The sequence below is a fragment of the Labeo rohita genome, chromosome 9 (assembly GCF_022985175.1).
Source record: "Labeo rohita strain BAU-BD-2019 chromosome 9, IGBB_LRoh.1.0, whole genome shotgun sequence".
In the NCBI taxonomy this organism is placed as follows: Eukaryota; Metazoa; Chordata; class Actinopteri; order Cypriniformes; family Cyprinidae; genus Labeo; species Labeo rohita.
Genome location: NC_066877.1, coordinates 27,412,991 through 27,429,672, shown reverse-complemented (window position 1 = coordinate 27,429,672; position 16,682 = coordinate 27,412,991). Strand labels below are relative to the sequence as shown.

At 34.2% G+C, this 16,682-nt stretch overlaps 1 protein-coding gene across 1 annotated transcript in view; it reads right to left on the bottom strand.

The window, feature by feature from the left end:
- Positions 1 to 1,196: 1,196 nt before the first annotated feature.
- The window catches only part of hibch (3-hydroxyisobutyryl-CoA hydrolase), a 36,353-nt gene continuing 20,867 nt past the window's right edge, over positions 1,197 to 16,682 (bottom strand). Inside the window, exons 8-15 of the mRNA XM_051118770.1 lie at positions 16,307 to 16,452; positions 12,870 to 12,956; positions 10,281 to 10,339; positions 6,615 to 6,696; positions 4,193 to 4,312; positions 4,000 to 4,033; positions 2,250 to 2,385; positions 1,197 to 2,148 (exon numbers count right to left, since the gene is read on the bottom strand). Of these exons, the coding sequence (XP_050974727.1) occupies positions 2,270 to 2,385; positions 4,000 to 4,033; positions 4,193 to 4,312; positions 6,615 to 6,696; positions 10,281 to 10,339; positions 12,870 to 12,956; positions 16,307 to 16,452 (644 nt within the window). The 3' untranslated portion in view covers positions 1,197 to 2,148; positions 2,250 to 2,269. The remainder of the gene's footprint in view (positions 2,149 to 2,249; positions 2,386 to 3,999; positions 4,034 to 4,192; positions 4,313 to 6,614; positions 6,697 to 10,280; positions 10,340 to 12,869; positions 12,957 to 16,306; positions 16,453 to 16,682) is intronic.

Genomic DNA, 16,682 nt, shown 5'->3' with positions numbered 1-16,682 from the left:
CTGGAGTACATAGACAAACTAACCATGCGTGACCTTTCCAACGTAATTACATAAGGCATGAAGTTGTAGATGCACATCGCAGACCTAGTGCAAGACGAGCATATGTGAATATAAAGTATATATAAAGTCCACTTCCAGAACAAAAATTGACAGATAATGTACACACCCTTTGTCATCCAAGATGTTCATGTCTTTTTTCTTCAGTCGTAAAGAAATTGTTTTTTGAAGAAAACATTTTTCATATAGTGGACTTCAATGGTGCCCCGAGTTTAAACTTCCACTTGAACAAAATGTAGTTTAAATGCCAAAAAAAAACACTTCAGGCAGAGCAAGACAAGACAAGCATTTGAGATTAAAAAGTATTTAAATTGTATTTTTTAAAATAAAAATAACAGATTGTTTCGCTAGATCCTCATTTGGGATCGTTTGAAGCTGGATTTAAACTTCATTTTGGAAGTTCAAAATCAGGGCACCATATCAGTCCATTATATGAAGAAAAATCCTGAAATGTTTCCCTCAAAAAACATAATTTCTTTACGGCTGAAGAAAGAAATATATAAAGATCTTGGATGACAAGGTGGTGAGTACATTATCTGTAAATGTTTGTGCTGGAAGTGGACTTCTCCTTCTTAAAAAGTATATACATTAAGTTTTTTTAGAAAAATATCGATTGTTTTGCTAGATAAGACCCTTATTCCTTGGCTGGGACCATGTAGAGCTCTTTGAAGCTGGGTTGAAACTGCATTTTGGACCTTCAAGCCGTTGATTTGAAGTCCAGTATACGGAGAAAAATCCTGGAATGTTTTCCTCAAAAACCTTAATTTCTTTTCAACTGAAGAAAGAAAGACATGAACATCTTGGATGACATAGGGGTGAGTAAATTATCAGTAAATTCTAATTCAAGAGTGAACTAATCCTTTAAAATACACTCCTTTAGTGCTTTAGTCTATGAGAACTTTAATGTTGTTTTATTATCCATCAAGTCCAAATTGTACGGCTGACTGCTTCAAAAAGTATTAGCAATCCTCTTCACAAAATGTCATAATTTGAGGTATCGTACATGTCTGTTCTGTAGCACAATGTGGAACAACTCGACTGCCAGATTTTACTACTTGCAGTTAGGTGCTTGTTTAAATCCCTAAACCTAAGTATGAGCAATGCTTTAACAAAAACCACTAATAAGTAGATTAAATGGTCTGCTGCCATGCTGCTGAGTCTGTCAGTCAATTTGCTAATTACTTCAAGGAATACAGAAGATTTTTTACACTGTTGTTTTTATTGAGATGCACTGTGGGAACACTAACATTTTGTGCCATATCTACCATCAAAACCAAAAACAGATACAAAACAATTATTTTATGTTTGTTTTTTTGCACAAATATAGGTCACACTTTTTATGAACATCCACATAGTTAAGAGAAGAAACAAATAACTTGAATTCAAGGCATCACGGTTGTCTCAAAATCATTCAGATTTATTCTGTCAGGCTTGATACTCTCTAGTCTAGGCCAGTGGATCTGCTTGTGTAGTAAACACTGTGGTTAATGGCAGTCATATTATGCATCACATGACAATACTTTAATCCCACCAAACTGAATCGTGGCCAGGGTATGTGTTAAGGTTGTCAGGGTTAATCACGGATTGCAGGACGTGCAAAAAGTGTGTCTGCCATTCTCCATCCACAGGATTTACACAAATGATTAGATGGAAAAAAAGACACATTTGAGAATGAAATATGCAAGATGTGATTCCCAGCACAAAATTCACCCTAACAAGAGTGCTGTAAATTTGTACGGTCTTATCATTCACCCAAAAAAGGAAATTGTGTCATTATTTTCTCAATGTCATTTTAACCAGTTTGCTGTTATTTTATTCTGCAGAACTCAAGACTGGAATATTTATAGAGCCTCTTAAGTTTAAGACGATAAAAAAAAGCAAATGTAAGAAAATAATGACACAATTTTCATTTATGGATGAACTTTACCTTTAAAATATGACTAGGCTGCTCTCAAATATTAGTTTACTCTGAATGCCATTTCCCAGCAGAGTGGCACAAAGAAAACTCCCCAAACCTCTGAATTTCCTCAAGAAACAATCATTGTTCATCAGCAAATCTGTGTAGAAGTCTCAGAAGAACGTTTGCTTTAGCTGTAAGCAGAAAAAATATTTTTGCATTCGTCAGCTATGCTGACTGAAATAACAATGCCAATTTCTTTGATAAATTTCAGAGGTTTGTGAAAGCAACTTACAGGATTTTTGATGGGAGTTTTTACAGTTTGAGATCTCTTTCACCCAGAGAGCTGAAACATTCTTCTATAGCCTGCTCCGAGACCCCAGACAGGGTAGAAGGTTTCCACTTTGGACTTTGGTCTTTATCGATTAGCACTGCAAGTAGAGAGGGGAAAAAAAAACTGTCAGTTATGCACTGACCTTTCACTGGGGTTGTTTTGGAAGAAAAATTGGTTAGGTGAATGGAACTGGCTAAGAATACTGCATAGTGCAGAGGCACTTAAATTTAGGTAAAACCCTATAAATAAACACAATAATTACCATAACAGACATTATTAGATTATATAACTCTTAACATCAACAGTGTACAGATATGTATGTTAACCTTTACTTGTGTAAATATATTTTTTCATATGCATTCATTCAGAATTGTAAAAATTTTTAAGAACTACATTGTAATTTGAATTTAAATTGGAATGAAATTCAAAGAAACCCGTCATCTCGAATGTAGTTTTAACACAAATATGAATTACACACAAACATACTGACTGTCATGGACACATCATACGGGATATTTCTAGAAATATTAGATCAATGTTGGAATTTTATAGAAATGTTTGTGTAACATATACTACCAGTCAAAAGTTTTTGAACAGTAAGATTTTTAATGTTTTTTTTAAGAAGTCTCTCTTGCTCATCAAGCCTGCATTTATTTGATCCAAAATACAGCAAAAGCAGTAATATTGTGAAATATTTTTACCATTTAAAATAACTGTTTTCTATTATTCAAAAAAAAACAACAACATTTTATTATTGACTTCATATTTATTATTATTATTATCATCAATATTTAAAGCAATTGAGTACTCTTTTCAGGATTCTTTGAATAGAAAGATCCAAAGATCAGCATTTATCTGAAATAAAAAGCTTTTTAAACATTATACACTACAACATTCAAAAGCTTGGAGTCAGTATTTTTTTCTTGGGAAAAAATTATAGAAATCTATACTTTTATTTAGCAGGGATGCTTTAAATTGATTAAAAGTGATGATAAAGACATTTATAATGTTACAAAAGATTTCTCTTTCAGATAAATGCTGTTCTTCTAAACTTTCTATTTATCAAAGAAACCTGAAAAAATTCTACTCTGCTGTTTTCAACATAATAAAATGTTTTTTGAGCAGCAAATCAGAATATTAGAATGATTTCTGAAGGATTAAATGTGCCTGGAGTAATGGTGCTAAAAATTCAGCTTTGAAATCACAGGAATAAATAACATTTTAAAATATATTAAAACAGTTATTTTAAATAGTAAAAATATTTCAATTTTACTGTTTTTGCTATTCAGGCTTGGTGAGCAGAAGACTTATTTAAAAAAAAAAAATAATAAAAAAAAAATAAAAACTTTGCCTGGTAGTATGTGTTAATGTTTACTACTTAATGTAGCTTAATGTAATTTAGTAAATTACAAACTTTATTTTGTGGATTATTGTGGCAGAACACTATACTTCCTAGGTTGCTTTACTTTACTTTTTTTTTTTTTGAATGTCTTTAAATTTAAATTCACAAAATAAAAAAACTCTTAAAGGTTACAAATAAGGTTACATATTCAAATTTAATTCAACATCCCATTGTGGCCAGTTTAATTCACTTTTTAAACCATGAATTGAAAGTAATTTTTAGAAATACTTTTTCACCAACATCTGATTTGGTATGTTTATCAACAGCAACTTATATGTGAATTAAAAAAAAAAAAAGTGTGTATCTTACCCGCTCTGACTCCCTCATAAAAATCGTGGCCTCTCTGCAAAGCAAGAGTAGAAACTCGTGACATGAATAGCTCAAATACTTTCTCTAAATGAATTACTGGCATGTGAAAAATGTGCCAACACAGCTTTAAGCTGATTTGATTTGTGTAATGAAATGATAAAGCACTGCATTTACAGAGAATTGCATTACATACCATACAGGCCTGACTGAGTCTATACTCCATCACCAACACCTCTTGCAAATTCATTCTCGCTCCTTCCTGAATCTGCCTGAAAGTTAACTTCAGTGAGGTTGGAGACATTTTGGCCAGAGTCTGTAAAATCCAATACAAAACCCCAAATTGAATAATAAAAAAGCTATTTAAATATCTGACTGTATCAACAAAGTATCATCTTTTTATTTTACAACAGAGAGCATACTGATTTGTAAAAAAATTAACAGCAGCTGCAAAAATGTGTCATTTTGCATAAAGTCACTTAAAATTTGACTGTGAACTGCTAAATATTAATCAAACAATCAACTAGTTAATTAATTAACAAAATGAATATAAAATTTGTGAGCTGGGGAAGACATGAAACAGTCCACACATAACCGAAAAGGACAAACAGGGAGGTTACACAAGGGTAATGGCCAAGTGCACTGTGGATAAAAAGAGGCCCCACATGAGCAGAGGACCAGTCCATAAACAGCCTTGTGTTTAGAGCGAACCTTACGTGACCTGTTTGGTCATAAAACCTCACATTCAATTCCAATGGCATGTTCTGTTTATATCAGTGTCACTTTGTATAATACAGTATAATGAGGTACTGTGGATATTTATATTGTACTTTGTTTAGGTCATGAAAGGACAATAAGAGGAAACAGAATTTCACTCGAATAATAGTCCACACATACACTGAGCAACAGCAAGTGTAAATATTCAACAATAAAACGTCACTGTCAAACATCAATTTCCTTTCTACAGCTTACTCTAAACAAAGTGATGCATGGCAAAGTAGTGCTATGGCAGGAAAAACAGAATGGCTTTGAAATACTAATGAGGTATAATATGATTCAGGGCCCATTACGCAATAGAAGAGAGGGTTTGCATGCAGCAGAGAGCATGCAGACCTCAATTGAGAAGCCATATGCGCTCATTCTGTTTATCTCGCCAAATATCCCAGAACCATCAAACGCTGTACCCAGCTGCAGGAGCAGGACATGGAAACACACTCCTGTATGAAAAACAATAAAACAAACCTTGCTACGACCTTCCCTATTGCCATGTCATTTTATGAGGTTCATAAAAACATCATTTGCACGTGGGAGTTAGAATGAATAAACATCTCGCCTTATCGCAGGGACAAAGTATGAGATAATCTTACTTTTTTATAATATAAATAATGCAAATGAGATTTGAAATGCTAGCTGTTTTATATTAACTTGAGTTGAAGTCAAAAGTTTATGTACCCTGCAGAATCTGCAAAATGTTAGTGTACCAAAATTAGATGAATCAGACAAAATGCATGTTCTTTTTTATTTAGTACTGACCTGAATAAGATATTTCACAATAGACATTTACATTTAATCCATACAGTCCTAATAATAGTTGAATTTATAAAAATGACCCCGTTCAAAAGTTTACATACACTTGGTTCTTAATACTGTGTTGTTACCTGAATGATCCACAGCTGTGTTTTTTTGTTTCTTAATAGTTGTTCATGAGTCCCTTGTTTGTCCTGAACAGTTAATCTGCCTACTGTTCTTCAGAAAAATCCTTCAGGTCCCACAAATTCTGTGGTTTTTATAGCAATTTTGTGTTTTTAAACCCTTTCCAACAGTGATTGTATGATTTTGAGATCCATCTTTTCATACTGAGGACAACCGAGGGACTCATATGCAACTATTACAGAAGGTTCAAATGCTCACCGATGCTCCAGAAGGAAACATGATGCATTAAGAGCCAGGGGTGTAAACTTTTGAACAGAAAGATGTTTTCATTTTTCTTAGTTTGCCTAAATATCATATTTTTTTGATACTGCCCTTCAAAAGCTACAGAAGATATTTACATGTTTTCCAGAAGACAAAATAAGTAAAATTTACCCTGATCTTTAAATTCTAAAAGTTTTCACCCCCTAACTCTGTGTTTACTTCTGAAGCATCAGTGAGCGTTTCAACCTTCTGTAATAGTTGCATATGAGGCCCTCAGTGTGAAAAGATGGATCGTATAATCATTTTTTTAAATGTGTATTGTACTGGTGTGTGTTGTGTCTCTTGCTAATGGACCTTGAGTCTGGAAATAAAGTTTATATAGTCACTGTTGGAAAGGGTTAAAATACCACAGAAAAACCACAGAATTTGTGGAACATGAAGGATTTTTCTGAAGAACAGCAGTCAGTTTAACTGTTCAGGACAAACAAGGAACTTGTGAACAACTATCACAAAACAAACAAACAAACAAACAAACAAAAAACAGCTGTGGATCATTTCGTTAACAATACAGTATTAAGAATAAAACATATGTAAACTTTTGAACCTGGTCATTTTTACAACTTCATTTAATATTTTCTGTTTTGGACCGTATGTACATGTCTTTTATGCAAAACTGTATATCTAGTCACCATCCCTGAACCCACCTCAGTCTGTTTGAGTGCAAAAGCAGAGCCATCTTTCTTAAGGTTCTCCATGATCTCCTCCACACTTCCAGCTGAAAACAGCCTAAAACAACAGAACAATAACAAAACATACAGGATCAGTCCTGCAAAAACAAACATGTATGCAAACCCCATCTGTAAAAGTTTTTCTCCATCACGCTCAAGAAGTCAAGCCAAATTAGTCATTAGATTTAATCCTGGGACAGCAGATTAGTGCAGCATCAACTCACGTTATGTAAGGCTCATATGCAATGCAGAGTCAAACTCCACAAAACAGGTAAACAAGGGGCGTATAGGCTCATGGCAATTTGTTCCGCTAAACGCTAAAGCCACCCGGAAGGGAAGACATAAAGACAACATTGCACACGCTCTGGTCATGGTGGAAATTGAGTTTTGGAGCATGTCCAATGTTTATCAGTCTGATCATTTCAGGCCTTTGATCAACAAACCTAACTTTTTTTCCCTGCACATGGAATTATGGGCCTTTCAGAGTGCTATAAATTGACTGGAAGCACCCAAGTTTTACCAGCACCTGAAGGCTGGTGTCTAAAGCTTATCCAGTGAAACAGACACAAACCCAGAAGTGTAACTAATTGGTTTCAGAAGTGTGAAGTGTGCTGATATTAGGCCAGCACTGCTTCTGCAGATGATTTAGACTCACAGTTACCACACTGTCACCGTCACAGTATGCAAATAGTGCAGATACACAATTATTATGTCACTGCCTTTCATACTTAAATGTTACGGGTTAAATGCAATGCTGATTTATATTGGGGCTGGGAGATACAGCTAAAAACATACGCTATTGTTCAAAAGTTTGTGGTCATCACAATTTTTATTCAACAAGGATGCACTTTATCAAAAATAACATTAAATACATTTATAATGTTACAAAAGGTTTCTATTTCAAATAAATGTTGTTCTTTTGAACTCTTCAGCAAAGTAGGGGTGGTCGATACACTGGTAGATTAACTGGTAGAAAGTTGTCACCTGGTAGAGATTTTGGTCTATTGTCTATCGCAGTTACACGCTTGTGATGTTGCTGTGCTATGTGGTCACAAAAACGTGTTGTTTGCACACTTGTTTAAAAACAAGTGATTTTAAGCCAAAGCAGTCAGTGGCGAAAGAGAACTCATTTCGCTATATGCGCATGCTGTCTGAGAGACTGTTTCTGTGTGCTGTTAAAGATTTATTTTTGCCACTTAATAGTCCTTGAACAATACTTGTACGTGTCAAAATGCCCGTCTTTGCAAGTATCCTCATAAAACCACAGTAATTTAGGTCTGTGAAAGCAAACAGCTGAGAAAGAAAACACGCGTGTAACAGTATATTGGATCCGGGCAGCTCTTAAAGTGACAGCATTCTAATATTCCTGCCGTCTGTCATTCAATTTAATCAAACAACAAAAGAGAGAAAATGTCTGACTGCTCTTGACTAAAAAATTTTGTATCTTTAATGAGAAGAAATATATATTTAGTTTGCATAGTGGAGAATATGGAGTGTTTTTATACATTTGATTACTTTATTCAATGTATGTAGCATTTCTTATTTATTTGTTTTACTGTAGTTGTTTTTTTTTTTTTTTTTTTGCTTGTAATTATTTAATCGCTGGCTATTTTCTTATCTTCAGTAAACGTGAGTTTTTTTTTTTTTTTTTTTTTTTTTTTTTTTTACTTTAGGCTAGCATTGTTTTTTGTGATACTGACACTGGTGACAATAATTTTTACATTTCTATGGTATCAAAAAATATTATATCATAAAGACATTATTTAAAACTATATTGTGATATTGTTACTGTGAATTAAAATTACTCATGTTGTTATATAAGATTCTGGTCATATCGCCCACCCCTACAGCAAAAAATCATTAGGCAAATTAATACGCATTTTTTTTCCCCACATAATTTACATTATTGCAATACCTTTCTCCCCAGCCTAGCACAAATGGCTCGATTAGTTCCGGGTTTGATGAAGGCCCATCTTCCGAAAAACGAAATGTGTTGTGACTGGTTAGCTGTCCCAGTGTGTTGACAAACAGCTTAGATGGCGTTTCGGTACTGCCACGCTCCTTGCCAAAGCAGTAAGTTCTGTCTGCTCAGTTACAGTTAAAGATATATTAAGGTATAGTTGACGCTACAGTAGTGTTGGGTCCTATCTATTATTGTGCTAATTTATTTAATTATTTACATACTTAGTTTTATTGCCCGAAACCAGCTCTAGCATAGGGCTAAAAGCAGCCTAACATTTTTAATATGGCTTAATTTGTTTTTACCATGACAACAATTGAATAAAAACATAAGTTACTAATTATAATGCTTACATTTCCTTAGTTATTCAAAAAGTAGCTGCAGAAAACGAGCAAAGAACATCATCACTGATTGGCCTAGCCTAGTCTAGTGCAAGTTTATGCATTTAATTTTAAAAAACACTCGTGTTATAAGTGAAGCTATCTAGAGTGTATGATGAATAAATCATAATAAGTTTGTGGTGCGTACATTTTTTTGAGGAAAACAATTCAACATTTTTCTCAGTATAATGGACTGAAATGGTGTCCCGATTTTGAACTTCCAAAATGCAGTTTAAGTGTGGCTTCAGACAATCCCAAATGCGGTTGTAAATGATCCCAGCCGAGAAAGAAGGGTCTTATCTAGCGTAACGATCGGTTATTTTAATAAAAAATAATACAATTTATATACTTTTTAATCTCAAACGCTCATCTTGTCTTACTCTGCCTGGACTGTTTTTGTTCCGGGTCATGACAGTTAGGGTGTGTCGAAAAACTCCCATCTCATGTTCTCCCTCAACGTCAAAATCGTCATGTATCGCTGTTTCATCTTTTTTGTTAAGGGTGTTTGAACTTTTTTTTGCATGTTCACTTTGCAAAGACTGGGTCGGTACTTCTGCAGTGATGTAGGATGATTTTGAAATGATTGTTGAAGTTGAGGGAGAAAATTCAATTGGAGTTTTTCGACATAACTGTCTTGAGGCAGAATACAGGGAGAGAAAGGCAAGACAAGCATTTGAGATTAAAAAGTATTTAAATTGTATTTTTTTTAATGAAAATAACCGATCGTTTCGCTAGATAAGACCCTTCTTCCTCAGCTGGGATAGTTTACAACCGCATTTGGGATCATTTGAAGCCGCATTTAAACTGCATTTTGGAAGTTCAATATTTGGGGCACCATATCAGTCCATTATATGGAGAAAAATGCAGAAATGTTTTCCTCAAAAAAATATCATTATTTTACGACTGAAGAAAGAAAGACATGGACATCTTGGATGACAAAGGGGTGAGTACATTATATGTAACTTCTCCTTTAACTAATGTAGTTAACTGATGTTATCTAATGAACCTTATTGTAAAGTGTTACCAAATATTCACACTGATGTCACAAAACGTGTAGTGCAGTTACACTGGAAGCCTATGGAGCAAGTGCAACATGTTTTGTAATGCATAAATTCTTGTTCTCAGAAATCACTAATAACCCTAGACGGCCATTTCGAAGGCAATATAAGACTGAAAATTATATTTAAAACTTACCACCAAACCAAAATTTAGTTTTCCATTTCAAGAGACAGCTTTAGTTTCATTCTATTCTGGGTTAGGCATATGACAATAATGCAAGGAGAGAAGAGTGCTTTGGTTTACCTGTCAATGGCCTCTGTCTGGTCTTGCAGCACAAAAGGTTTCTTAGCATCCAGACTACTCTGAAGAAACATAACAGCAGTTTGTGTTTAAACATGTATTTCAACCCAGACAACTGCAATCCTCAACTGTGTGAGTATGTGAGACAGGACATTTTTATCCTGTCAGACACCATGGCTGTCTGAAGCTGAAGAATAAGCATAAGAAACATCTTTCAAAAACATTACATTTGAAACTTTTGACTGGTAGTGCATACACACTATATAAATACACTACAAACTAGTACACTGTTGACTGACTGTTTCAGATACAGTCCAATTATCATTTCATCTTCTGTGTAGGTGTGTACCGCTGGCCGAACTAATTTATGCCCTCCTAGTGCTTAAAAGCTGTGACATGAATCCCAGTGACATTTCATTTTATGCCTGCTCTAGAAATACACAGACACGGATATCTCTATTTCAATGCACTGTCACAGAATCCATGACATGGAATTACAATTCACTCTGAAAGCAGAATGAAAGCGTCTATATTCCTCTTTTATCGGGATACACCCTACCTAATCTTTCGTATCAAACAATCTACGGGCTTTAAAGTGCAACCTTGATGAGCAAAGTTGATATATGTGTATGGTTTTATGGTTTAGTGACTGCTGCTGTAGATAAAACTCTCAGGAGCATTGCCAGATGTAAATAACATCTAGTGCACATTAGTGCCATATCATAATGCAAAGACTGCTTGTAAAAAATTCACAATGTTTGGATTTTTAATTAAGCTATTGTCATGATTCGTTGAGAACAGAAGAGAGTAAAATAAAAGAAATGCTCAAAAGAGGTCTGGGAAGGGCCTGTGAAAGTTGTTTGTCTGGAGCATGAAAGCCACGTATCCTAAGTCCCTCCTTTCCAAGGATCTCTGGAAAGCTTTGTGACAAACACTGTATGAGTCACAATAATGCTCCCGTAGACACTCCTGTTCGGCACACACAACTTCACAGCATTAAACACTGATGGCCATAAATCCATACCATAGTCATAATGATCATAAAGTCATAATAAGTATAATGAATATAATAAAACACAGCAGAGGACTTTGAGCTTTTGGACAGTTTTGGAAATACTCTCACTAAATTGAACTTCATGTTCATTATACATTGCAAAAAAAATATTTTCTTCCTTACTATTTTTGTCTTGTTTTGTAGTATAAATATCTAAAAATTCTGGGATTAGGAGGATTTACTGGACAAATAAAACGACTTAATATATGTCTTTTTTTCTAAAACAAATTATCAAAATTGTGTTAGTTTTTCCTTAAAAACAGGGGTAATGGGGCAAGAAAAATATTAATTCAAAGGCTAAACAAGAAATATAATCTTAATTCAAAGGCTGAACAAGATTATTTTTCTTGCCCCATTGGCAGATATTTTTGCTTGTTTAAAGCAAAAATTTAAAAACAAACACAATTTGGGTAATTTTTTCAGAAAACAAGATATAATATCTTAGGTCATTTTACTTGTCCAGTAAATGCAACCTTTTAATTCAAGAATTTTTAGATATTTACACTAGAAAACAAGCCAAAAATACTAAGATAGAAGGGGGAAGAAGTTTGGGTCTGTTACATGTTTTAATGATTTTAAAAGTCTTTATGGTCATCAAAGCTGCATTTTTTTAGATCGAAAATACAGTAAAAATGATTGTGAATATTATGGATTATATAATTAATTCATATAATAACATTAATGATTATTATTATTATTATATACACTACTGTTCAAAAGTTTGGGTCTGTTACAAGTTTTAATGATTTTAAAAGAACTCTTTATGCTCATCAAGGCTGCATTTATTAGTTAAAAAATTATTGTGAATATTGAGAAATATTATTCCAATTTAAAACAACTGTTCTTCATGTTAATTTACCTCAAAATGTGATTTATTCCAGTAATTGCAAAACTAAATTTTGAGTCACATGATCAATCACATGATCCTATAGAATCATTCTAATATGTTGATTTGCTGCTCAAGAAACATTATCATTATTATCCATGTTGAAAAAAAGTTGTGCTGCTTAATAGTTTTTGAAGAAACCAAGATACCTTTTTTTCAGGTTTCTTTAAAATACAAATCTTTATTGATGTATTTACAGTCATTTTAATGCATCTTTGCTGAATAAAAGTATTCATTAAAAAAAATTACTGACCCCAAACTTCCAAAAGGCAGTGTAAAGACTCTCTTCTATAGAACATAAGTCTTTTTTTTTTTTCCCTCAATGAGATGCAACAATTTTTAACTACCTCCTTTTGTGTTTTACAGAGGAAAGAAAGTCATAGGTTTGAAAAAAACAAACAAATTTTTGGTTAAAATATTCCTTTAGTGTGAGAAAATTTTCCATATTTGTGATGGATGCCAAGTCCACTTAGTGCTTGCCGAACATTTAATTGTAACTATATAAAGATGCACTAAAAGCAAATCCATCAGTGTTGTATACTGTGTTGTATGCTGTGGCTATGGTGACAGCTTACACAAGCTCACCGCTGTGTAGTGTAACCGTAGGCACTCGGGTCGTAAAAGTAAAAAAAAGGCTGTGTTTGCCACATACCTGTTCCTGATAAGAATCCAGTAGTTGGGCCACATCACTGTTAGATGGAGACTTCAGATCAACGAGATCCTTCTCAAGAGCTGCAATCTGATAGAAGAGACAAATGATAAAATCAACATCACAGGCAGAAACAATCTATTGGGTGTAAATCAGATACTGAACAGCAGAGAAGGGTACGCGCTGTTTACAACAGGAATTTTTATAAGGTGTTTCCTGATGGTAACAGCAGGGGCACAGTGAAACACAACATAAAACAACAGCTCTGATCCAAAACATAGTGTGCTGCTTACCAGGATAGCCTTTTAGAGACCACATTAGTGAAAATTTAGCAGTTTGCATGCAAAAAACAGGTCCAGTGTGGAGATATATGAAGCACTGCTCACATAGAAGTTACTCAGTTAGTAAACCAAGTAGCTTTTAGTGTCATCAGCACAGAAAATGTGTATACATCTGCATGAGGAACTTTTTAGAAGCTTCTAATTGCATGGATATTTTCTCACAGGGTTTTGTAAGCCGCTATTCTTTCTAAAACAGCTTTGGAACAATATGCATTGTGAAACGCACTATACTAACATATTAAATACAATCCATTACATCAGAATTCTCCTATCAGGTTCCCAAACATTGGAAAAATTGATTTCTTGTGAAAAGTAATTTTACAGACATTGGACTCATTTCAATTTCTAGTCGATTAAACAGAGTTAAAGTCAAAAGTTTACATACTTACAAGCTTACATAGAATCTGCCAAATGTTAATTGTTCTACCAAAATAAGAGGGATCATACAAATGCATTTTATTTTTTTATTTAGTACTGACTTGAAGAAGATATTTCACATAAAAGTTTACATATAGTCCACAAGAGAAAATAATTGTTAAATTTATAAAAACTACCCTGTTCAAAAATTTGCATACGCTTGATTCTTAATACTGTGTTGTTACCGGAATGATCCACGGCTGTATTTTGTTTGTTTGTTTAGTGATAGTTGTTCTTGAGTCTTTTGTTTGTCCTGAACAGTTAAACTGCCCATTGTTCTTCAGTAAAATCCTTCAGGTCCCACAAATTCTTTGGTTCTCCAGCATTTTTTTTGTATTTTAATCCTTTCCAACAATGACTGTATGATTTTGAGATCCATGTTTTCACACTGAGGACAACTGAGGGACTCATATGCAACTATTACAGACGGTTCAAATGCTCACTGATGCTCCAGAAGGAAAAATGATGCATAAAGAGCTGGGGGTGAAAACTTTTGAATTTGAATAACAGGGTAAATTTAACTTTATTATTTAAATTTTTATTTTAATTTTGTTTTCTGGGAAACATGTATCTTCTGTAGCTTCTGAAGGGCAGTACTACATGAAAAAAAAAAAAAAGATATTTAGGCAAAATAAGAAATATGTACTCTTCATTTTGTTTAAAAGTTTACACTCCTGGCTCTCAATGCTTTGTTTTTCCTTCTGGAGCATCAGTGAGCACTTGAACCTTCTGTAATAGTTGCATATGAGTCCCTCAGTTGTCCTTAGTGTGAAAAGGCGGATCTAAAAATCATACAGCCTTTGTTAGAAAAGGTTTCAAATGTTGAACAAAAATGCTGAAAAACCAAAGAATTTCTGGAACCTGAAGAATTTTTCTGAAGTTTAATTGTTCAGGACAAACAAGGGACTCATGAACAAATATTGCTAAAAAACAAACAAACAAACAAAAAAACAACTGTGGATCATTCAGGTAACAACACAGTATTAAGAATTTTAAAAGGGGTCATTTTTATAAATTCAACTATTATTTTCTCTTGTGGACTATATGTAAACATCTTTTATGAGAAATATCTTATTTAGGTCAGTTCTAAAAAAAAAAAAATAACATGCGTTTTATATGATCCCTCTTATTTTGGTAAAATAATTAACATTTTGCAGATTCTGACCTAGAAAATATATATTCACTATAGAAATCCCATGTTTTTCCATTATTTTTATTTCCTCTAAAAGGGATAGTTCACCCAAAAATGAAAATCCTGTCATTAAGTATTGACTCCCATGTAATTTTAAACCAGTAAGACCTTTTAAAGATATTTTTGATGAAATCCAACAGCTTTCTGACCCTGCATAGACAGCAATGCAACTACAACACTCAAGGCCCAGAAAGGTAGTAAGGACATTGCTAAAATAGTCCATGTGACATTGTAGTTCAACTGTGATTTTATGACGCTACAAGAATACTTGTGCACAAAGAAAACAAAAAATAACCACTTTAATCAATAATTTCTTCAGAAAGCGTGAGAAGAAAATTTTGTCAAATCTGTTGGATTTCATCAAAAATATCTTAATTTGTGTTCCGAAGATGAAAAAAGGTCTTACGGGTTTGGAATGACATGAGGGAGGGTAATTAATTACAGGATTTTCATTTTTGAGTGAACTATGCCTTTAATTTCTACTGCTTTCCAGCCCTGACCCTGTGCTGCTTGTGGTGATAATGAATGATAATACAGGCTGACTCAATATATAATTGTCAGGGTTGTTGTACATTGCTCTTAAAACAAACTGAATTAGCTCACAACTACTTCTGCGGTACAAACTAACGCCCTGTCCTCAGAGCCCTTTTATTTTTATCACAAGTCACTTCTGTGTGTAGCATGTATGCCAGATCCTGCTGGTGGTCTGTCCTTGGCCAGAGGATGTGTGTGTGTGTGCATGCGTAGGCTTGCATGTCCCTCTCTCCAACAGTGCCAAGCCCTGGTCCTCATTTTCACCTCTGGCACATGAACTGGGCGTAGTGTCAGGGCTCGGTAGCCCCCTGCTGCCAAAAGCTCGCTGGCAAGCCTGAGAAACGCTGACTAAGTCCTCTCCTTTCAGAAACTTCTCTCATTTCAGCATCAAATGCAAAAACTGCAGCCCAAAATCCCAGGAGGCCAGCACCAGCACAGCTCCCTCCCAGTCTTCATTACCTTGAATTTGGGTTCCATCTCTTTGAAACTGTCTTAAAATTTCATCATAATAGCTTCTTCTTAGCACTGTTTTAACCAAGAGCTGTTAAAACAGCTTTTTATTATTTATTTATTTTTTACACTTTATAAATCATTATATGAAAGCTGAATAAATAAGTTCGATGTATGGTTTGTTAGGATAGGACAATATTTGGCCGAGATACAAGTATTTGAAAATCTAGAATCTGACGGTGCAAAAAAATCAAAATAGAGGAAATCGCCTTTAAAGTTATCCAAATTAAGTTCTTAGCAATGCATATTACTAATCAAAAATTAAGTTTTTATATATTTACGGTAGGAAATTTCCAAAATATCTTCATGGAACATGATCTTTACTTAATATCCAAATGATTTTTGGAATTTTGACCCATACAATGTATTGTTGGCTATTGCTACAAATATACCTGTGCTACTTATGACTTATGGTTTTGTGGTCCAGGGTCACATATGTACATTACCTTGTCAGACTGCACAAAATGAGTAGCCACCCCGACCCTCTGAACATCTCTCCCTTTCAGGCGGAACCCGGTCAGGGCGAGAAAGAGGCCCAGTTTGCCTTGAAGTCTAGGCAGGAAGTAGCCACCACCAACATCAGGGAACAGACCTATAGAAACAAAACACAAAAGCCATTTAGACCATGAGATGAAGTAAAAATCTGGACACACTGAAAAAAAAAAAAAAAAAAACCCAACACAAATGTTATACATTACATTAATTAACTGACTGCAATGCTTCATGGGATGAATAATTGATTTACTTGTAGTAAAGTCTGTACTTTTCATATTTTCAAACACTGAATGTACCGTAATTCAGAGCTGGGTGGTTTGGTTCAAG